Raw genomic sequence first — 24,200 nt, 5'->3', positions numbered from 1 at the left:
GCACTCCATCCATTCTTGTATCACTAGTTATTAAATGTATACTGGAGAAACCGTGGGCCTGTGGCATTGACTATAAGCCTCCTTATTTAGACTGTTGCATGCGTGTCTACTGATACCCCTGTGTGTATGACTCTTTGTCTGAGGCCTTCAGAGAACAAGTCATGAGTCAGAATAAGGACTGTATCAGACGTCTGGCAGTGAAAAAGTTAAGAGTTTGACTTGTCTGCTTCTTTAGATTATTGCATGCCGGTCTGCTGATCACACTCCTGGCCACGTATGACTCCCTCTGTGTCTGGGCTGTGACTCAGGCAGGAGATGTCATCTCCACTAGGTTACATGATGAGAAGCTCAGGAGTCTTCCACTTATTGGGTCACTTTTTCCTGTTAGTTTCTCGTATCTTCACATCTTTACAGTGGTGTCTTTCTTTCTCTCTTTCTTTGTTTCTGTGTTTCTTTGTTTCTCTCTTTGTTTCTTTCTTTCTCTCTTTCTTTCTATCTTGCTTTCTTTCTTTGTTTCTTTCTGTCTTATGTTTTATTGAAGCTGTTAGACAGAACAGACATACTGTACGTCTACATATGTCTGTTACATCTCAGTGGCTGATGCATTTACATCGATAGAATTTATCAAATACCATCTTGAGATGAACTTTCAGATTTAGATTGTCACTGTGCGGAATATGCGCTGTCTTTATCCTGTAGAAACACTTGGATACACCAAAAAAAAAAAAAACTCCTAATAGATTTCTGAATCTTATCGGCTTTGCTGAGCGATCATTTGGAGAGTTTGTCTTTGTCTTTGACATTGAGACAGAGCTGCTATTAGTGCGTTGTTAGTGAGGGGTCGCAGGCTGTGTGTCTCATGGCTCATGGCTTCCCTGGCCCCAGGCTGTCTGTCTGCCTGGCCCCAGGCTGTCTGTCTGCCCTGACTGATGAAACACCTGGAGGACCTCGCCGGGGAGTGAATAATTCACCACAGGTTATCATCACCCCACTATCTGCTCATGGAAACATGTCCTGGTGTCATGGAGTCATGGTGTGTGTGTGTGTGTGTGTGTGTGTGTGTGTGTGTGTGTGTGTGTGTGTGTGTGTGTGTGTGTGTGTGTGTGTGTGTGTGTGTGTGTGTGTGTGTGTGTGTGTGTGTGTGTGTGTGTGTGTGTGTTGGGGGGTGGGGGCATTTACATCATTCCACTGAGCTGAGGAAATCACATACAGCACGACCACATTACATGACTGCACATGAAAAGAAATCTTTCAGTGTGTATTAATTATTGTATTTGTGTAGCTAGTTCTGTATTTATTGTTTCAGCAACGTGTATCAAATGTGTTCATCAACATTTATCTATCTATCTATTCATCAGCTGAATTATCAAGGTAGTGATCAGTCAATTTGTCTGTACATCTTTCCATTGATGCATCTGTGACGCTTTTCTATCACTGGTCTGTCTCAATCTACGTATATACGAATTTACTTTTCAGCTGTGGATTAATTGATTGCTTGCTCCATGTCTGTCTCTCTGTTTGTCCAATAGATAATGAATTCAGTTGAATCTTACATGATCACTTAAAGCCATTGATCTCTAAAGTCAGTATTTTTCTCTTTGACCCTTGTGACTGAAATGTTTTCCTGAATTTGACCTTGAATTTTTTTTTCCCTTTATTTATTAATTTTGCCCCAAATCGTCTGTATGTGATCTCCCTTCAATAAGCCTATATTAAAGTTTGGGTTGTGTTATGTTCTTGATGCAATTTCAACAGTGAAAAAACATCTTCTTTGCACCGCCACAGGGGTGTGCGTTTAGCGCTAATCTTGAAGGGAGGAGGTGTATTTAAATTTGGGGTATCTACGTGTGGAGCGGATTGCTGGATAAAGCAGTAGTCCAGCGAGGGACTGCGGGGAGTCAGGTTTCAGTGTTTGAGTCCCAACGAGGACTAAGGCTGCCTTTGTCTCATTTGGAACTGCAGGCAGTGGAGGGGAAATACGACCGAGAAAGCGAGTAGAGGGGGCGAGCGAGAGTTCGAAGCGAGAAAGTGTGAGTGAGAGGTAGAGCGGGGCTCCATCGCTCCTCACCATCAACTCGTGTCAATAAGAAGAGACGCTTCCTTGAGGATTTACTGTCATTTAGGATGATGTCTCGGTAATTGATTTTTCTTTCTTTCAAAATGTTTCCCTGCTGAATCTCTGTGAAGTCTGAGCGGTCTTCTCATCCCGCATCTTTAACTTTCTCTCATCATTAGTGGCAGCCTGTGGTCCTTCGCACTCTTCCTGTGGTATTGCCATCCAACGACTGCATTCCTGGAAGGTACGCTACCACTATATCATACCTTTGTAACTTTATGTGGCCAATGGTTGGTTGTTTTTTTCCTATAAAACTTGCGATGCGTGTGTGGCTACTTGATGCTGTGGGTGGACTGTTGCATGGATAAGAATGCGCGCTGCAGCCTCTTTGGACTTCACTGGGCGTTCAATGGTGAGACAGAGCTGAAAGTTTGACCACTGAATCGAACATTTTCCATATTTATTTCAATGCAGCACATATTAATGATGACCCAATTATGTACAGCCTGAGTCCCTACTATAATAATGACTGCACTTTCACTTTGAACACACCATTCAATGTACGCTTGCTTCGTACTCTTGCAGAAAATCTTTCGGAAAAGTGCGTTTTTCACTGAAAACTATAGAGGACACAGAGTCCAGAGTGCGTATGAGTCTGTGAGAAATGCTTAGAAACCATCTGGCCACCTTCAGTTATCATCCAGCCAGATTTCAGCCGTCCTCTTGGAATGGTTTGTAGTCAATGTTGCTACTCCAAAAAGATGACACAAAAATCACATGCTAATTAGCTTAGTCACCTAAGGCTAATTGGCCGAATGGTTAAGAGAGACAAATTTTTCTTTCTCTCTCTCTCTTTCTTTCTGTCTTTTACTCCCTCTGTAATGTGCATGTCTACCCACTTGACTTAAATGTTGTAACTTGAGGATTCTGTTTCCTCCTGGATTCATTTATTTACTCCACATCAATTCAACAACTTCTGACCCATAACAGTCATGGATATTCTCATTGTTTAGACAAGCCAGTTTCATTTTATTACTCAATATATGAAACTGCTGGTCCCTGTTGGTCATAGCTGTCCAGTACCTGGCTGAGTATTGGCCAGAGGATGTTGTCAGACAGGGTCAGTGCTTTAGCATTGCACTACAAAGGGGGCATCTTTCCAGTCCAAGCCAATTACCGGCATAATGACTGACAGGTCTCTGAGCGTGTTTATGGCCTACCTTGGCTGAAATATCTGGAGAATTGCCTTCATAGGGAGCAAGCACAGGACGGGGACCACGTAGTCCTCCCCTGGAGATAACATCATGACATTGCAGACACAAAAGAAGCCTTGTCTCCTTTCTGTAAAGTAATTGCACTCTGCCAGGTCTGTCCACGAGCGCTCCAGAGCGATGCTTGTTCTCAATATCGCTGGGCTGCCCCAATACAAGCCCCGCGGTGAACTTTAATATATTTCGAGAGGCACTGCAGCGATGCCTCTGTGACAAGGCATATTTTACACAGGGCTGGCCTCTTGCCAGTCGTGTGTGAACCAAACATTGACAAATGACTGCTGATTGTAGGGCGTTCTGGAAAGGGGGAAAAAATGCAGCAATATTCCCAAATCTCTCATACCGTGTTTCCTACTCAGGCCTTCCCTGCTGTAAAGTCAGTTTTTGTATCACTGCCATTTCCATGCAAACCACAGCAACAGCATAACCAGTCTATGACTCAGTAAATCAATGAAACAAATGACATCCTGTGCTGGTCAGACAGATGGCCAAATGAAAAAGGCCTCTGGTTCAAGTGTTTTGCAAACATGAAGAATATAGACTAGTTACAGACAGACAGACACAGCATATCTTAGTTAATTTACTGCTATTATCAAGACTGAGTGGTACAATTACATTCTCTTTGTAGATGTCAGTAACAGTTTGATAGACTCTTGTTGATATTATCAGGGTTGGGTTTGGCTGTGTTGTAGAAGGACTTGGATTTTAATGTAATAGCTACTCTTATCAGTTTAAACAAACACCTCATCTTGGATCTGTCTCCCATGCTGAAGCACACCGCACACAGGGCTACTCGAGGGTCGTTGGAATAAATCACCACATCACATGAAAAATGCTTGGTGCTGATTGTAATGTGGGCGGGTGGATATGGTGTTTCATACTGTGTGCGTCCAGTCAAACCGCAGGATGTCTGGCGTACATTCCCATAATCCCAGGCTGATTCACTGTCACAACTGCACTGGAAGCATCAGGAAATCCTTCACATACCTATTTAAGCATTTCTCTGTGCAATAAACGTACGTCGTAATATTGAATTACTTAATTAGTCATAATGACATGCTCATGTTCAGTGTTGACGCTGCTAAGTATACCAATTTTCTCATAAAAAGCGCTTACATGAGGAGCAATTTTCTGATCGTAAAGAAAGATTTATATCCACACACTTGGATGCTGCCAAAGAGTGCTATCTCACCCTGTTTATGGTGCATTTATGAGAGCTAGTTGGTTAAATATGGCTGCCAGTAGAACTCATGTAACAAAATATAAGGGGTAGCGTATAAAATACGCTCCATCTTTGTTTGTGATGCGGTGGATTCCAAACCAAGATCATTTGCAGCTGTTAAACTTTCTGATATGAGTCAGGATCGCACCCAGTGCCACAAGGTGTTTTTAAGTTTGACATTCTAGATTTGGATCTGCTAGATCCAAGGACCTCTTGTGCAGTTAGGAGTCATGGCATATAAAGTGTTCTGTTCATCCTCCCTCATAGCCAACTGGAGAGCAGCACAATGCAATAACATGATGCAATACGTACGTCCTCTGGCATTTTTGGACGTTCATGCTGTCAGTCTCATTTGAACTTTTCAGATGAACTGATCCAAGAGTTCGGAGCTCAAGTGAGCATATCAGTCTTTACACGAGGACAATCAGGGTTTTAGCAGGACACTGCAATATGGCATCGCTTAACGTATGACTTTGTTTTGATGAAGTCAGCATCAGCTAATGCCAATTGTAACGGGATTTAGTCTCAGCCATTACTGCCACCCCCTGGGCCAGCTGATGTCACAAAGGGCCTGGAAAAGCAGTTCAGTTTCATTTCTGCATGAAACCTTCACTACCCCCACAGACTGTAAAATGCCTGCCAGTTCATTACCAATACAGTAGAGAGAAGTCCTGTTCTGTGTTTGTGTGTTGACCATCTGGATGCGCTAATCAGCTTAAATGACCCCTGCGTTCCTCAGATCCGTTCCGGAACTGTGTCAGAACCTTACCAGAACCTTACCAACACTAATGAGTACAATTCCGCTGGCTTGTTGTAGCTATAGAGAAAAATAGAGCAGTCTATTCATGAACTGAAGCTGAACCAAAGCTCTGATTATCATTTATGTTTGTTTGTGGAAGGAAGGACGTGTGTGAAGACGTGTTTGGGCTTGGACGAATAGCAGCTGGTGTGGGGGTGCCCGGTCAGGGCCGGTGCTGAGCCAGTCAGGTTCAGTCCAGGCAGACCCCTGGGTGATTGGAGCATATCCCCTTGTCCTTGCACTTGCCAGCATAACCTGTATTATGAGAAGCATTGTCCCATACCTGCAGCCCCGGACACAGGAAGTGGATGTGCTAGCATGCAGGCTAAACCCCATGGGTGTTAGTGGGTGTGCTAGCATGCAGGCTAAACCCCATGGGTGCTAGTGGGTGTGCTAGCATTAAGTCTCTTAACGCACTGCAGAGTGAGCTTCACTCACTGTAAAGCTTTGTACCCGATGGCCTGTATTATGTCAGTATACTCCACCTGTTTGTGCTGGGCTCCACCTTCAGTCCGTTGTCATAATGAGGGGATTAGGAGATTTTTGCAAAGGGTAAAGGCTCTCTGTTCAAATTGGGAGTTTGTTTTTCTTGCAACACATCTTTTTTTTGTCCAGTTTCTGGAAAATATTAAGCTGAGGACACAGATCCATCAGAGGGAAGTGTTTCAATGTGTCCAAACAAGATCGGCATCATTTTCTCCAAACACACTGCATTCACTGGCTGAGCATAGGGGAGGAATGGAGGTATTGGTTTATGGAAAATGGTGTTCATTCCAAAAGTCTGAGCCAGAATTAATTTTTATATTTTAAGTTTCTATAAATATTGACGACAAAACATGTTTAGAGTTTTGTGAATGACCTGTCTGAAGTAAGAGCATCCTCTTTAGTCCTTAAGACTGAGACTATATTGTACTGCCATGTGTACGTTACTTAACATAAAGCAGTACCAGGGAATGAATTCTGCTATTTCGCTGCCAGGGTGAAAGGAAAAAAGGTTTCCAGCAGGAAATCTTGACCGCCTGTCGACCAGTAATCTCAGTCTGTTTTCCCCCTCTACCAGAAGGAGAGTGGTCATACTTGGCACAAGTTGGGCTGTGACTCTGGACCTGTAAGAGTGTTTCCCTGGGCGAGGCAGGCTTTCTAGAGCCTTTCCGACCCTGTGATTACTGCTGGGGACAGGACCTAGGGAGAGGGAGAGAGATAGAGAGAGAAAGAGAGAGAGAGAGACTCTCAAGCCGGTTGACTGGAAAGAGAACCCATTTGACCTGCTGACTGTCTCTTCTGTGAACAGTAATAGACAGATTGCATGAAGACATGTATTAACTATTTGTACAACTAGAGATGTACAGGTATGGGATTCATGAGAAGTTCCCTCAGTCCATCCATCTTTCCTTTGATATCCATCCTGGCCTTAAAAGGCTGCTGGCCCAAAGCAATGATAGTTGTATTGGGTTATTATGAGGCCCTATCTGTCAGACATGCTCGCCACTCTCTGTCACTGAATCAGAGAGGATGATCGGGGAGCAGTCAGACCTTATATCTGAACACTCTTTTTTCACTGAGCCTGTGAGTGTGATGGGGGACTGGTGAGGGCACCAGATGACTGAAGGCCCAGGGAGCGGCGGAGCGGTGAGGGTCGTCGCCACGGTTACAGAGGAGAAAAGTTTGGCAACACGTGCATCACGCTTGTGCCAGAGGCGGAGCAGGTCTGTCCGTGAGCACACAGCATATAACAGATTTATAGAGTGTTTTCACATGAAGGAGACTGCTTTGCTCAAGTAGTTCGTTTCCTGTCCCTGGAAGAGCTATCTCCAACGCGCTGCTTTAATTGGGTCAAGTATTTAAAGCTCGGCCCAACACAGGGATGGGAGTTTGGCTTTGGGATCCTCCTGAGTCCTTATAAAGCAGTTGGACGGTAACAGAACGCGTTTGTAGTCTACTCCTCCACGTTCCTCTCCTGTTGTGCGCTCTCAGTAGGAATGTCCAAACATAAACGCCGCAGAAAGAAAGAGTGTTTTCACAAGTGGCGCAGGGGGGCTGCCAGGGTTAAAGGCTACTATGGAATAATGATGATGATGATGATGATGGTGATGGTGATGATGATAATGGTTGTGATGGTGATGACTAAAATAAAAACAGGAAATGAGATCCGGGAGACCCTTTGTGACACGACGCAGCTGTTTGGGCAGACGCGGCGCTGCAGCAGTGGATGTTTCTGCCTAATGTTTCATTGTGATGGATCTGGGCTTCTGTCAGCAAATGGGAAAATGTCTTTTTAAAAACGAGTCAGTGCTCCTCGGGTCACATGCTGCTACTAGATTAATGTGTTTTAATAATGTGCTTTATTGGGTACACTTGTTTTAGGCAGACTTTGAAGAGCTCTGACTCTCATCACGTTGAATGATTGATCTTGTTGTTGTGTAGGCAGGGAGATTAGTCATTAGTCTGTTTTATGAACATCGAAACAAAGAGTTTCATTTCAGGGGGCTGTCAGAGCTGGTGATGTGTCTTTGTTAGGAGTGACTAAGAGACGCCATTTGGACCCTTCAAGTTGTGATAGTGGCGCCAAGATGTTGAAGTGTTAGACTGCTTCTCTCAAAGTTAGAATGGTTGTCATCGTTAGTCCTTGAGCTTGTGTCATATTGTCCTTATTTGTACCACATCAGTGTTTTGTACACTCAGCATGAAGTGCAAATCAAAACACCATAAAAACACGTTGACTGCAGATCACAGCTACGGTATCTCTGTCAGCACCTTAGTCCTACCACTGTAGCCATATCATATCATAATGTATTTCAAATCACAGACATATCATGTCATAATGTATTTGACATCGCAGACATATCATGTCATAATGTATTTCAAATCTCAGACATATCATGTCATAATGTATTTCAGTTCACAGACATATCATGTTGAAGGGACCGGCATAGGTCATAAGAATATGCCATAGTCAATAAGTCAATGATATTATACCTAGTTATAATTGTTACTTTTATTTGGATTTAACTAGCCATGAGTGGACTTTCCTTGGTGAATATACTTTGGGCTGACCTGGGTAGTGAGGTGTGATACTAGACTCTCACCTTCCCCCCCCAGGTCGAGACAAAGAACCCTGCATGCATGGCCCATTTGAATAGACGGTAACACCCCTTAGATGTCAGTGTATTTAACAGACTGTCCCTCAAGGGATAATCAGATATACTGAGGTGAAGTTCTGTGAGGGAGGATGGATCCTCAATCTCTGTCTCATAAATGGTCGGCCGCCATTCTTCAAGAATAAACCTGAATCCTGACTGATCAAACCTAAGACTGAATCTTCAATATATGGTATAAAACTAATTACCATCAATGTCATAATGTATTTGACATCGCAGACATATCATGTCATAATGTATTTCAAATCACAGACATATCATGTCATAATGTATTTGACATCGCAGACATATCATGTCATAATGTATTTCAAATCACAGACATATCATGTCATAATGTATTTGACATGGCAGCCATTACATGTCATAATGTACGTATTTGACATCACAGACATATCATGTCATAATGTATTTGACATCACTGACATATCATATCATAATGTATTTGACATCGCAGCCATATCATGTCAGATGATATATCATCTCACTGCTGGTGGGAAAACAACATGTCATTGGAATTCCCCATGATTGGCAAGTCTCAGGTGGATACCAGCAGTGTAAAGCACTGGATGAGAGGGTATTTGTTAGCGTGGAACTGGACAGGAAATGGACCCAAGGGGCTTCCTGCCTGGACAGGCATGTGATTGAAGTTTATGGAGAATTGTGTTCAGCTGGATCCGGCCTTCAGTCAAGCTGTGATGAACCAGAGGGCCTGATGTGTCTATCTGCTCTGTAATGATAGAGAGAGCAGTCAGTGTTACCTGATTTATTTATTTTTCAGAGAGAGAGGGGGAGAGAGAGAGAGAGAGAGAGAGAGAGAGAGAGAGACTGTGTGTGTGTGTTGCTTTTATGGTTTCACCACCTGGAAAGGCTGTAGTGTTATCTGAGTATGCCCTCTCATTTAAACTGCTGTAAACAGGTTGTACAGTACCTTTGCGTTGAAGCTTTTACTGCATGTCCACGTTGGAAAACAACTAGCAGCTGATAAAAGTTGGACTACATGCTATATGTGCGATGCAAGTGCACAACACATTGCCTCTACACGTAGCTTTCTCTGCTAACCAGTCAACCTGCGCTGCATCTCTGGGCCATCACAGGCCATGTTGCTCTTGGCGCAGAAACTACTGGCCATTAATGAAAACTTCTGTGTGCCCAGCATCCCACTGTGGAGCAGCTCTGCAGGGATGAGAGACATGAAGATGTGGATGGTGACGTCTGTATTTCCAGCCTGTATTTAGTGTGTGTGTGTGTGTGTGTGTGTGTGTGTGTGTGTGTGTGTGTGTGTGTGAGTGCGTGCGTGTGTGTGCGTGTGCGTGTGCGTGTGCGCGCGCGCGCGTGTGTGTGTCTGTGTGTGTCTGTGTGTACTGTGTAGAATAAGAAGAAAGAGCTTCTGTGTGCTCAGATACACTCACACCCTGAGGCCTGGCTAAAGGCCCTGCTTTCCCGCCTGTTGTGAGGAAGATGTGACTGTATCCTACATTGTGTTTACTGCGCTCCATTCAGCATTGAAACTGAACACTTTAACAGTGAAGGTCAACGCAATTACAATATCTACCAGCATTTTTATCTGTTTCTGTGTGTATATCCCCAATAGAAAACAATAATGACTCTTTTGTGAGGTTAAAATCCACAAAATAGATCATAAATATGAAGGGTTATTATTCCCTTGTGCAGATTGGTGCTCTCTCCTCTCTACACGGCAGCAATAAAGCAGTAGGCTACTCTCTCAGGGGCACTTTAGAGAGACTCTTTCACTGTACTCCTCCGCTCCTCTCTCCTCTCCCTTCCCTCTTTCATTATCCTGCTTATTTACTCGGTTCTGCCAGGCCAAACAGATTGTTTCAGCCGGTAATCCCTGTTTCCCACTCGCCTGATTAAACTGTTAAAAGTTAATGGTGAAATCCACGGCTACTTCCTCTTGTTTGGGTTACAGTTATGGTCCCTGGCTGCTGATTCTGCAGGACCGCCTGTTAACGCACATGTATCTCACGAACGCTGGCAACATCCCAGCCAAGAAACTGCACCACAACCACCCGTGATTAGCAACTGAAGCACAAGAACCCCCGCGTCCAGGGCCATATCTCAGTGAGGCAGTAAAAGCTGATTACGGTTCGTTCTACTCAGGCTAGAAATGATCCTCTGCCCACAATGCGCCATGCTTCTGGGACCCGTTCAGTGGAGCCCGTCCCGCCTCGTAACTTTATTACAAACAATGGCCCTGCTATGTGTGGGCCAGCAAATCACATCTACCTTTTGGGAGATGGTCCCGGCCTTTTACAGGCAATTGACTTAGCTGGAGACGAGATGTTAGCTGTGGCCGGCGTTCAAGTGTACAAATAAAACACAACTTTGGGTTTTTACGGTTCCCTCCATCCAAGGAGGAGATGCTGTATTTATAATATTCACCTCGTGCCAAGCCCAGCCCACTCTCTTTCTCTGTTTCTCCATCTCTCTCTCTCTCTCTCTTTCAATCTATATCTCTCTCCCTCCCTCTCTCTCTGTCTTTGCTTAATAGCTTGGCACCTCAAAGTCATGGATGAGTTATTGCCATGAGATGCTAATGTCTCGGTGAAGAAAAACTCATTATGGTTGAAATGCCTCTACACGTGTGGAAAGAGGGATCTAGATTCAAGACAGCTCAGCCTTTGCCCGTGAGGATATTATGCCTTTGCTTAAATGATTAGATCTTCACGTCAGGTTTGTATTGTGTAGCCAAGTTTAGCGTAGACATGCTTTGGGATTCAAGAGAATTATCTTCAAGTGCAATCTAAATCTAAACGCACAGATTAGTGTGGGAAGCAAGATAGACAGGAGAAAGGCTGTAAAAAGACATCATTGGAAAACTGATTACAATGCAGTATCTGCGATCTTGAATGTGCTTGAAGAGCGGTGAATCCCCGCAGATGGATGTAAAACATGTCTGCATGCCTGTCTATCCCAGTTCCTGTTGTCAAGGCCACGGTGATTATTTAAAGGAGGAGGAGAGGACCTGTGCTTCGGGTCCAGACCAGGCTGACAATTCACCACTGTTGCCAAATGTAAAACTTTTTTTTGGGTTGTCTTGGGTTCTTGGGTCGTTTTGGGTTCAAAGAACTGCATAAAACCATCTCCAAGAGGAATAATTTTACAGTAAAATTGAAATTATTCCAAATCATAGCCACATGTAATTTTTTTGAGGATATATTTTGGACATGTTATAATGCTGGATATTATAGCAAGCCAATATCAGACCTGCCCATAAAGTCGCCATCTTTAAACCCCTTCCATCAACAACGCTGTCAACAGCCAGTCAGTGCTCCGTATACAGCTCACCTCTTTTACCTCAGGGCTATATCCCCACAACCCCACAACCTCACAACCCCTGCACCACAGGAAATAGGAACAGGCAGAGAGATACTGGCTCTGGAAGCTGAGGGAGCAACAGCCGTAGCCAAACCAGATCGGCAGGCCAAAACCACACAGCTCTGCTCCAAGATACCCATCAGGTTCGTCCAGGCTGCTCAATCAACGCCAGATTGCTGAGTCAGGCCTGGGGAGGGGAGGCCTCCCGCCGCTGTTTGGCCTGGACACGGTGGCATGGAGGAAGTCGTACCTGGCACACGTTTTTCACTAGGCACGCATCTTGGCAGGGCTTCACCGGGAAGAATATCCACAGCTCAGGTTTCCCGCTGCTCCCGGCTCCGATCCGGCCCCGCTGTGAAATCTTATCACTGAATGCATTGAGCGTGAACTCCTGAAAAGTGTGTTTCTCATGGTAAATATTTTGAATGGAGAGCGCATGTTGTGACAGGGTGTGATGCAGAAGAATCAGCTGAAAAAAGGCATCTGTTCTGGCTTTGTACCTCTCAAAGCAGATTTTACAGCCCAGCGCTCAACAACGCTCCGGTTGTAAATACAGAGTGCCCCTACGGAGCCGTGATGCCCCTCAGTCACATTTGGACTCGGCCTGCAGAGTGAACAGACACGAGACATTGATTACAGAACACAGATGTGAGGGCTTAATGAAGCATAAATTACATTAGTATGACACTTGCCAGGAGGGAGGCCAAATTCAGTAGGCCTGTGTTTTTGCAAAAAAATGTAAGGCCATAATGTTTGTGTATATCAACTGTGACACATTTGAGTACTAGTAGTAGTAGTAGTCGTAGTAGTTTTGTGTGTGTGTACGTGTGTTTGTGTGTGTGTGTGTGTGTGTGTGTGTGTGTGTGTGTGTGCCAGATGTAAGGTCTCCTGCCAGTTGCTCTGAGCATGTTGTATAAGTTAACCCTCGACATCAGATGCATATGTGAAGTCTAGTCGTTCATACATTCTGACAGTTTTATTGATGGACTTACTTTGGCTGTCAATGTTACTAAATCAAAGATCTCCAGTGTTGGTGTTCCAGCTGAAGGTTAAACGCTTTTTTCACACATTACCCAGTGCTTTGTTATTTGTTGCTCTCTCTCTGTCCGAGGTCATGACTCTGATGACACCGGAAGTGCTCTGAACTTCCGTGAACTCCCCTGTTTGTTTTGACTTGCACATAACAAAAGCTCTGAGTGCATGTGGGTCGTGTATGCACAGTGTTTCCATCGGATGATGCAATCAGCCCGGCATTTTGGGTAATATGGAGAAGAGTGGGCCGATGGAGACAGAGGCACTCACACTACCATGGCTGCTCCACTACCCTCGTCAAGGTCTCCGCTGGAGCAGAAGAGAAAGTGGATGGTCCGTTTCTTCTCTTAAGGCCGGAAAGCAAAGTGTAGTCAATGGGGGTAGAGTGTGTCCACTCATGTAAAGGGCTGGAAACAGGAGGTGACTCTCATCTGCTGGTTGACCTTTGACCTCCAGGGAGTAGTTATTGTTTACCTCCGCTGGAAGGGTGCACTTCCAAAGCAAAGTCATGAGAGAGATGTGAGAGGTGGGGGTGAGAGAGAGAGCAGAGAAGGAGAGAGGGAGGGAGGGAGAGAGAGAAGTAGCCCAGAGAGGTAGCGGAGACTGAAAGAAAACAGAGAGGAAAGCTGAAGGATCTTCTCTGAGGATTGTTCCATATTAAGTTGATTACATGTGCGTGGGTTCAATTTATGGGTTCACTCACATCAAGCCTTAAGTGAGATTGACCAAAATACGTCAGCAAGGCCAAACAGCATGCTCTGCAGAAGCACTGCGAGGAGTGTGGGAGTGTGTTATATGTAACACAAGACGGCTGTTTGAAAGTACTGTTTGTCAACCTGTATAACGCTGCCCATTTTACAATCTTGCTCACTGTGTAATACTTAAAAAAGGATTTAGTTGAGGGTAACCTGAGCCCAAGATGTTCCCTATGTTGAGCTGTGTACAACTCCAGAGCACCTCTTCATAAAGCTGTCTGGCCTCTCCTCAGGTAGGCTATATTAGGGGCTATTTTAGGGTTTCCACTTTTAGGGGCAAATATTTGTTTTACTCTTCCTGGAAGTTGCACAGTAGTCCAAACCCCGAAACACATTTCGGACCAAAGAGGCACAGGAGTCCATTGTCTCCTTCTAACACTTCTAGCGGCTGGCCACCATCTCCTGGGCTCTCCCCCTTTAGCCTAGCCTGGCTGGGCAGTCAGAGGGCCAGATGCCTCAACTGTTGAGCTTCACAGTAGCTTGCGAACTGAGCCGTAAGGCTGTGGGTCGAAGAGGTCAAGATTATGTCACCTGAGCAACACAAGGCTGGAAACATTCAGAGTACGCTGGAATGCAGTGGGTGGGCCGCTTACATGGCAGGTCAGCTGGTGGGCATGTAAGAGCTGCGCCACCGTGTCTGTGGTGGTTGAGAGCATGAGGTAAACTGTGCCAGACAGGAGCTATCTAATCTCTCTTTGATGTGAATGGCTGGTTTTGTTTTGTAGCGTGAGGAGGAGGAGAACTGTGCCAGCTATCTAATCACTACTCCAATACAAACATCTCAACTTGAATTTCAAGGAGAACGTGAGGAGGATTTACTATAGATCACATCAGCAGTGCTTACTGCAGTAGCACCACAAGAACTCAGGAGGACTTACTATAGATCATATCAGCAGTGCTTACTGCAGTAGCACCACTAGCACCAAAATCTGGTCTGCTTTCTGGTTTAGTGAATGTTATCTATTTACTGAGCAATCTTCTAATCCTCCTTGCTGTCTGTTGCCCTCCCTAGATAGCGGGGATGTGGGTGAATGTAGTAGGATTATTAAATGTATGAATGAATGTAGTAGGATTATTAAATGGATGAATGAATGTAGTAGGATTATTAAATGGATGAATTAATGAATGAATGCCACTTCACATATGTTGTAGGAGACTCTTCTCACTGCCACCAATGTGTACCAACTATTTGGATGATGTGATGGCAGCCATTGTTTGCCCGTATTCATCAGCACACACACTGGCTGGGGGAGGGCGGCTCTGCACCTGTGTGTAAGATGTGCTCCTCTCACCCCCCCAGGGATGGTAACACCAGGCAGAAATGTAAGCACTGTCCGCCGTCCCCGGGAGCTGCAAACAAAGGGATGTGGGACGCACACTCTCATGCAAATGGAAAATTGAGCCTCACAGGTTGCCGTAAGACAGATAAGTGGAGCCTCACAGGTGGCAGACAGATTTCAGCAGTGCCAAGGGTGACCATTCTTGTGTAGCCACGGAAACGGAACTCTTCACCAAATCAAACGCTGTTAGAGTTATAAGACATCAGGGGGTTCTAGCAAGGAGAAAAGGCAAAGCTTAAATGTTGGGGTGTGTGATTATATGTGTCAAAGAGCAAGAGACAATGACTTTGCACATCATTGTTCCCACATATCGTGAAGTGAATGCAGCTGTTTCAGATCTGGCAGTGGTTTAGATTTGAAACATGCCTTGTTCATTATTGGTAGGTGATGTTGAACATATGAAAGAATTCCTTTGTAGTAGCACAATAGCATTAATAATTTATGATACTATTTAAAGCCCAATAAATGAGCAGCTTAAGGAAGACATCCAACTAACCTCGCCAAGCCTGAACAAATATGTGCAATGGCCATGCTTGTTATTAGGCCTATATTTCATGCATACTTTCAAGAAATCCCCTACAATCTTTCCTTATAGAAAATTGGACAGCCTAATGAAGCCCAGGCCCTGCATTCATGTGCCCTCTGGCTAAGAGACTGCCCAACATCAGAATCTACTGTACTACAGTACCCTAATTGGCCGTTCGATGCCAAGCCTATATGGGACGAGAGTACAGCTTGTCCGCAGGTGTGCCTGGTTTCATGGGATGCCTAATGCATGCCTTGTCCTCTGGCAGTCCGGCCGCCGGTGTTTTGTTTTTGGGTGTATTCTTGCGCCAGGCTTAACTCCACTCACAGCTCAGCGACAGGCATGCCAATGTAATTGACCTGTTGGCAGATGATTTGCACGGCTTTCACCTTCTCTGAGTCTCAGCATTGTGCACCTGGAGAGAAAAATGAAATGATAGAAAGAGAGAGAGAGAGAGAGTGGAAAAGAGAGAGAGAGTGTGTGAGAGAGCGACAGTGTGTGAGTGAGAGAAAGAGAGGTAGAGTTGCTGGCCAATTTTTAGCATTCTTTTCCTGGACTGAATTGCTCTTTGAGGACATTGAGGAGCACAATGCTGTACAGTCTAGCAAGAAAGTCAAGAACTCATTGGCTTGACATTGAGATCATAATATGCCGATTGAATAAATAAACGGTGACAACTCCATAATGTACAGTGAATCACTAATGGCTCTGCGTCTATCCTGGAGTTTCAGGGGCTTTTTGGAGCACACTGGTGTTTTACATTTAATCCAGCATTGAAAGTCTTTGCCCCACGCCAACAGGCAAGCATCAGTGTCCTGCTTACTGCCCCTCTAGCAGTTACCTGCTTATTGCCGCTGCAGCAATTACCTGCTTATTGCCCCAGCATCAGTGCGCTGCTTATTGCCCCTGCAGCAGTTACCTGCTTATTGCCCCTGCAGCAGTTACCTGCTTATTGCCCCTGCAGCAGTGAGCTTCTTATTGCCCCTGCAGCAGTGAGCTGCTTATTGCCGCAGCAACAGTGAGCTGCTTATTGCCCCAGTAGCTACATTCTCTGCAAACTGCCTGCAGGGACGCATTTAAAGGGGAAGGCCAGGGGAAGGAGGTTGTGTGCGAATGTTACCCAGAAACTCAGCAAACAGCACACTGCCTTGGAAAGTTAAGACAGATGGAAGCGCTCGGCTCTAAAGAAGGCTGCATTACTCACGGGCCCCCGAGAACAGTTTTCGTTTCAGCAGAGGGATATCCGCCTCAGTGAAGGAGGAGAGAGAGTTGTGCTGGAGCTGGAAGTCCAGGAAACGTCCCTGGTCCCCTCTGAAAGAGGAAAAAAAGCTGAAAAAGTTTTTTTTCAGAGGGATCATTTCCACCCAGGGGTGACTTACTATTACTGTTCAGCTACTCCAGCAGTCTCAGAGGAACTCATTTGATTGAGTTAAAGGGGCCTCAAGAGACAAAGAGTTGACCTCTTAGCAGGGCAGCAACAGTTCAGTTCATCCCTCTCTTTCTCTCTCTCTTTCTTTCTCTCTCTCTCTCTCCTGTTTCTCCCACTCTCTCCTAAAGAGGGGATACATACACAGGTATTTATGGCAAATGATAGACACATTTGTGTATTTATAGCTGTAGGTATCATAGCTATACATCATTCTATCTTGACAGATATAGATCAAGGGGACTTGTCAGTCAACACACATGAGGTAATATATGTACACATGATTACGTGGCGGCACAATGAAGGCCATTTAGCCGTGGCTGGCTCCCACTGTGGGTCAGTTCCCTCCTTTAGGGTGGGCTTCAAACGGAGCAGATATAATCCCCATTTGCCCGTCACCTCACGTCACAGCAGCGCAGCAGGCCTCCGACTCCCACATCAAGGACCCTAAGCTGACGGCTGCATTTTGAAGGCAAGCTGCCAAGGCGGATGGCCGTATTTATCAAGGCTACTTTCTCCTGACACTTTGTTCTGACCATGAGCCTCTCCAGCTGGTCAAACACAGGTGGAGGCCCCAGAGACCGCTTGCCTGCTGACTTCCTTGAGGGACACACACACACATACACACACACACACACACACATACACACACATACACACACGCACACACGTACACACACACACACACACACACAATCAGCATCACTGCACCCAAACACTCAAGCATTACACACACACACACACACACACACATACACACACACACACACGTACACACACACACACAATCAGCATCACTGCACCCAAACACTCAAGCATTGCAAACACACACACACACACACACACACACACACACAAACACACACACACACACACACACATACAAACACACACGCAGCAGCATTCACCCCATGTGCTCAGAGACTGCTGTCACACACACAGTTTATAACAGAAACTGTCTCTTCTCATCAGTGTTCCTTTGAGCTTGGGACGTTTCTGATTCGGAGTGGAAACAAAGTGTTTGACAGATGTATACGAGCTTCATTTTCCACTGTGCTGGAGTTAACATTCTTTTCCATTTCATTTTTTTCCTCTCTCTCTCTTTCACTATCTCTCAGTCTGTGCTCCATTCTTGAAAAGGCATGCTTCCAACAAGGATTTATGGCATATTTGAGGTTTCGTAAAATAAGCAGTATTTGGATTTCAACCAATACATTTTTTTGCAGGTTTGGTGTAGTGATTTGCCTCCCAGTTGTATTATCCAGTCTCATAACCTCTTCATTGGGGTCTACCATGTAGGAGCCAAATGTAAAATGTATTTAGTTTAGTAATACATATGTGTATAAAAGACAGCTGGCGCTACTTCGAGGGTATTTTTGGGGTACAATGTTCAAGCTGTTACCCCTGTTTTTCTTACGCTGGAGAAAGCGGCACCCAGCTCCGTGGGGCCCCGTAAGTCAGGTGGAAAAAAAACCTCCCGAGCGAAGCAGGCAAAGCTAAAAAATAGCAGCGTTTCTCGACCAAACAAAAGAGATACTGTTCTCCCCCCGCTGCAGCGCAATGGTTGGCCCCTATATCCAGATTGTAGTTAGATCAAATGGCTTCACGATGGATACAGGGGGAAACAGAGCGGGCCCCAGCCATGGAAGGCTAGCCACGAGTGACTGAGGTCCCCTTATCCCTCAGGCCCTGGGCCCTCCACAGGCTCGCCTACATGCAGTGTTTTTGGCAAACATCTTGCAGAAAAGATTAGACCCTCTCGCATCAGCTCTCCTGTTCAGACCTTATCTGGCTTTACCCGACCATTTAGGGTAAAACTTCAACCCCATGAAAAGGCTTGATTGTTCGTTTTTTTTTTTTAAGTGTCGCTTGATGAGAGGCTAAGTTCAACATAATCAGGGGGACGACTCTGCAGCTTTGCAGAGCTCACCTCACGTGTAAGAACAGCTGGTATAATTATCACCACAGATTACACACACACACACATGTGATTTACTTTCTAGACCAGTTAACATATAAGTGCTGATTGATCTCTCCATTTCTCATCTCGTCTCTTGTCTCATTGACTGAGATTTGTACTTGTTGACCTCAAGCAGCACACGCTCCAGGAGCCCTCAGTCATACTCACTCTGTCATATTAAGTGGCATATGGAATGTAAAGCGCTCAGTCATACTCACTTTGTCATATTAAGTAGCATATGGATTGTAAAATGCTTGGTTAGTCCTGGGCACCGTAGCTCTGTCTACTGAGCCATGCCCCTTCCCCTCCCAGTTACATATATGTGCCCTGTGTTGTCATTCAGATGTCATGGAGGATGTGCTGTGTGGTTCAGTGGTTGTGGAAGCATAAATCGTTTAACAACCTGTCAGCTTCTGCCAATGCTGCAGAGCGGGTTTATGGACCATTCCCATCCATATATACTCTCCCTGTCCAAATGCAGTTCTTAATCCATATATACTCTATCTGTCCAAAATTAAATGCTAATGTAATGCATTTCATTACTTACACAAGATTTTCCCAATTATGCATATAACTGCCCTCTTCACGTACCTCCAAGTAGCGTGGAGGAAGCCGTCTCCTCTTTGAGGGGCCAGTATGAATGGCATGCATCTGAAAGGCTCTGACAGTCACGGATGACTGAGAAACCTGCCCTCATCAAACGCCGCTATGGCAAATTAGACCGACGTGTCCCTTATTAGGGGACATTTTGATTTTTGGATGCGATACAAGAATGTGCCTCTTCTACCTGTACACCTGGCCTTGTGTGTGTGTGTGTGTGTGTGTGTGTGTGTGTGTGTGTGTGTGTGTGTGTGTGTGTGTGTGTGTGTGTGTGTGTGTGTGTGTGTGTGTGTGTGTGTGTGTGTGTGTGTGAGAGTGTTTTTAAATCCATGGGCAGTCTTCATGCAGAATATATGCTACACAAATGTGTCATGTCTTTTAAGAGTGTCAGTGTGTGTGCGTGTAGCAGTGTGTTTCCACACAGACCAGAGAGGTGAATGCACACACACACCTGATCTGAAAGCCCTCTTTTAAAAGCTTCACTGGCCCGGGTGTGACTGTCACTCAAGGGGACGAGGCAATGACAGGGTGGCCTCAGCTAGCCTGACCACACATGGAGAGAGAGAGAGAGAGAGGTGGGGGGGAGATAAAGAGAGAGAGGGGGGGAGGGGAGAGAGAGGGCTGAACTGAACTGTGTGAGAGAGAGAGAGAGAGAGAGAGAGTAGAGAGAGGGAAGGAGAGAAAAAGGCCGTTTACTGCAGCTTTTTATTTCAGGTGAAGTTCACGGTTGTTGTCATCTTTTTTCCTGACAGCTACCAGATGTAAAAATAACTCAATCACTGCTTTTCTCGTGACACACACACTCTGGCTTCTCTGGGCCTCGAGGCTGTGACCTCTATGAAGTTTTGCAGTTTTATACGAGGAAGGTCAGATTCAGTAACTCTGTGTCTCATGAAACAAGCTTCAGATGTGAGTTAATCCGGTAGCCTGCTGGCTTGCCTAGACTGTAACTAGATGGAAAACATACCGCATGAAAACACGCAAAAAAAAACACAGCTTTACTGTAATAGGTGATGCTCTCTGACCAACTTATCTGACACTACTATTTTTTTACTTCCTGAAGATTGTTTGGGCACTTAATTGTCAACTTTTGTGTTTGACTGTCATGAACAGTATGGCAAAAACATTGGAATCAAGTATCTTGACATAAGCATGTTTGCAGGGTAAACATAACACGTTACACGTTACAGGTGACATCCAGTAGATGGTTCATCTTGTGTTTCATAGGGCTAGGTGTTCTGAGGTGTTATGTTTGAACTGAGAAAGACGTGACAGGATTAAAACCTTCTTCTTTGTCATTATTTAAAGAGGTTGAGTTGTGGGTCTCTAGTGTGCATGATGACTTCTAACTGTGTAAGAGTATTCTACTGTACTGTACTGTTCTGTACCTTAGCTCGACCCAGCTCCTGATCGTGTCAATGTTGCAGCTGATCTTACTATGTCATGTTGTGTTTGGGTTGTCAAGGTGGCTCCCCACCTGCCTCCCTTGATGCATGACCTCTGCAACTGTTAACATGATTGTTTGCTTACGAGACTCGGGAAAGACACTGATGAAGGTATTCAGTAAATCTGAGTAGTCGAGGAGCCTCCTTCTCACTGAGGCCACAGATGGCTGTCCTTAATCGCTCTAGGCTTCTCCCCCTCACAAGGGGAGAGGTCTGTCGCAGATGTTCCCCGAGACCCGGCCAGCCACCCCGCCTGTCAGCACCCTCTTCATGTGCGTCGCTGAAAAAGCTCCCTCTCTCCTCAGTAGCTCCCAGATTTTCTTAGTTCCACTCAGAATGTCAACAGGAATTGAATGAGGCCAATCAGGAGACAGAGTTGTACCCCCTAATAGCTTCCCTCTGTGGTTTAAAACTGTCTGCCTAGAAGCTGAGTTTTGCCCCCTAATATCAGCTCTCTGTGGTTTAAAACTGCGTCTGGAGGCTGAATTTAAATAGTATTTCTCTGTGGTTTAAAACTGTGTCTGGAAGGTGAGTTTAAATAGCATATCTCTGTGGTTTAAAACCATCTGCCTGGAAGCTGAGTTTTACTCCCTCATAGCTTCTCTCTGTGGTATAAACCTGTCTGCCTAGAAGCTCAGCTGACAGCAATCCAAATGAAGTGATGTTTAAGCTGAATTGAGTGTTCTTTATCATAACAGCCTGTGTAAACTGAAAAGCATATTAGCACCACTAACACTTGCAGCTTTTGGCTCCGAGTGCTGAGTCAGGACGTGTGTTCAGAGTCAAGGTCCAACATCTGAAGATTTGGCTCAACCCGAGGGATTTGGAAAATGAAAAACAGTGTCTCTGGGAATGTGTTTCGTAAGGAATAGACATTAAGAGGCTCAACCACAAAAACAACCTTTCTGGCTTTGATTATGTCTCTTACATGCTATTTTAATTACTAGATCAAATTTGGAATGAGTCTGAGTCTCATTTCAGCTGAACTGTCACTCCTATTTGGGCTCAAGCTGCATCCGCCATCACATTGCACCATTTTGTATTTTACTTGTCATGTAGAGCTTTTCTGTTGCAGTCAAGTCAAGGAGACTAAAGTTATAGAACAACAAAGGATTTTGGGAAGGCTTTACCCATAGGCCTGATAATCTCCCCACTGTGCTGCAAGCCTTTGAGCTCACAAGTGATTTTGTGTAGTTAGCCTGTTAAATCATTGTATGGCATAGTAATACTTTTGTAAACTGTTTAGTTTAGTCTCAGCTATGTATAGCTGTGATGGAATTGTTTGGACATGATTAGTCTTGTGTGTGTGGGCTACACATCCCCTCACATCAGCTCCACCCACATTCCACTCCCCACAGCGATGGCACCCGCATCACAATGGAGCACAAATTTCCACAGCACGATGTCACTTCCTGTCTCTGCTTCACACCTGTGAATGCAAACAAACAGGGCGGGATAAAGCAACACGGGAGTGCATCTGCTCAACAGCTGGAGTATTATTGTTTCCCTTAGTGCCCTGTTCCTAATGACATGGTTTCCACTGCCAGCGATATACTGCTGCTACACTATAATAATATATTCTAGCAGTGTACTGTATATTTAAGTTTACTACACTACACTGTCCGGACATATATTGCATTATTTATTTTTTTTACATATATTTATTAAGAATTTTGTTAATTTTACAGACAAACAATACAAGACAACACAACAAGGCACATATAATGAAATTTGCTCTCACATATAGCACATACAATAGATGTTCATGTCACAGTAGACAGTGTGGCATTATTTGTAAATTCAGACATTGTATTATGCAACTTACAGTGGTTACAGTCTAGACTTTCACCTTAACAATCTGATGTGAATGACATGGAAACTATTTTATAGGTTAATGGGGGCAAGTTTGTGGAGACAACTTTAGGGACATTTTCCAATTTTATATACCACAATTTCTTTGTTGAAATATATTGTGTGATTGACGTTTGGTTGTGGCAGAAGTACTGTTTATTGTGCTGTGTATTTGGTTGCGTGCAGATGTTCTATAATATATGTGTGGCTCCATGAGACTGCGGCTCACAGGGATAAACTGAGACAGTGTAGGCCCAAACTCATGTCCATAAGTGGGAACAGCCTTACATCACAACCAGCTGACCCACCAGCACATACAAATAATTACTCTCTAGGGAAATACACAAACTGACATACAAATAATTACTCACACGTGAGAGTATGTCTAGGGAAATTCACAAACTCACATACAAACGCTCTCCCTCCCTCTCTCTCTCCCTCTCTCCCTCCTGTCTCTCTCTCTCTCTCTTGCTTTTTCCTGACCCCCTTCTCTCTAAGAGTCTAACACATAATTATGGTAATCTATCTTTTCCTGCAATGATGGTTTCCTCTCTGAGTGTGTGGTGAGTTTGTTGGTGGATAAACAGTATACTATAGCGTCTGCCCCCTCTGTTGTGTGTGCATGTGTGTGTGTGTGTGTGTGTTAGTGTGTGTGTGTGTGTGTGTTTGTGTGTGTGTGTGTATGTGTGTGTGTGCGGGTGTGTGGGTGTGTGTGTGTGTGTGTGTAATACGACATCTGATCTCTACTTGTTGCATGTATAAGTCTGTGTACACAATGACATCTGCTCTGGATGCGTGTGTGTGTGTGTGTGTGTGTGTGTGTGTGTGCGTGTGTGTGTGTGTGTGCATCTTCCTTTCCTCCTCTTATCTCCGTCCCTGATCAAAACCTGCAGTCCAGCCTGTGCCACACGGGCTAACGGGTATCGCCACCCTCCTCCTGTGCCAGGCTGTGCTAGACGGGCTAACGGATATCGCCACCCTCCTCCTGTGCCAGCCTCTGCTAGACGGGCTAATGATATCGCCACCCTCCTCCTGTGCCAGCCTGTGCCACACGGGCTAACGGGTATCGCCACCCTCCTCCTGTGCCAGCCTCTGCTAGACGGGCTAACGGGTATCGCCACCCTCCTCCTGTGCCAGCCTCTGCTAGACGGGCTAACGGGTATCGCCACCCTCCTCCTGTGCCAGCCTCTGCTAGACGGGCTAATGGTATCGCCACCCTCCTCCTGTGCCAGCCTCTGCTAGACGGGCTAACGGGTATCGCCACCCTCCTCCTGTGCCAGCCTGTGCTAGACGGGCTAATGGTATCGCCACCCTCCTCCTATGCCAAACGGGTGTACAGAGAGTCTGAGTGTAATATGAACTCAAGCCAAGTGAGTCTACAGATGCGCTGTAGATACCTCACATCAGACCCAGTGTGGTT

The 24,200-nt window shown here is 45.2% G+C and overlaps 1 protein-coding gene across 2 annotated transcripts in view; it reads left to right on the top strand.

The window, feature by feature from the left end:
• Nucleotides 1-1,783: 1,783 nt before the first annotated feature.
• The window catches only part of col15a1a (collagen, type XV, alpha 1a), a 93,797-nt gene continuing 71,380 nt past the window's right edge, over nucleotides 1,784-24,200 (top strand). For both annotated transcript variants that reach the window (XM_031584379.2, XM_031584377.2), the window contains exons 1-2: nucleotides 1,784-2,135; nucleotides 2,236-2,300. In XM_031584379.2, the coding sequence (XP_031440239.1) occupies nucleotides 2,125-2,135; nucleotides 2,236-2,300 (76 nt within the window). In that variant the 5' untranslated portion in view covers nucleotides 1,784-2,124. The remainder of the gene's footprint in view (nucleotides 2,136-2,235; nucleotides 2,301-24,200) is intronic.

This window comes from Clupea harengus, chromosome 17 (assembly GCF_900700415.2).
Source record: "Clupea harengus chromosome 17, Ch_v2.0.2, whole genome shotgun sequence".
NCBI classification, from domain to species: domain Eukaryota; kingdom Metazoa; phylum Chordata; class Actinopteri; order Clupeiformes; family Clupeidae; genus Clupea; species Clupea harengus.
This window is presented reverse-complemented; position numbering and strand designations above follow the sequence as displayed.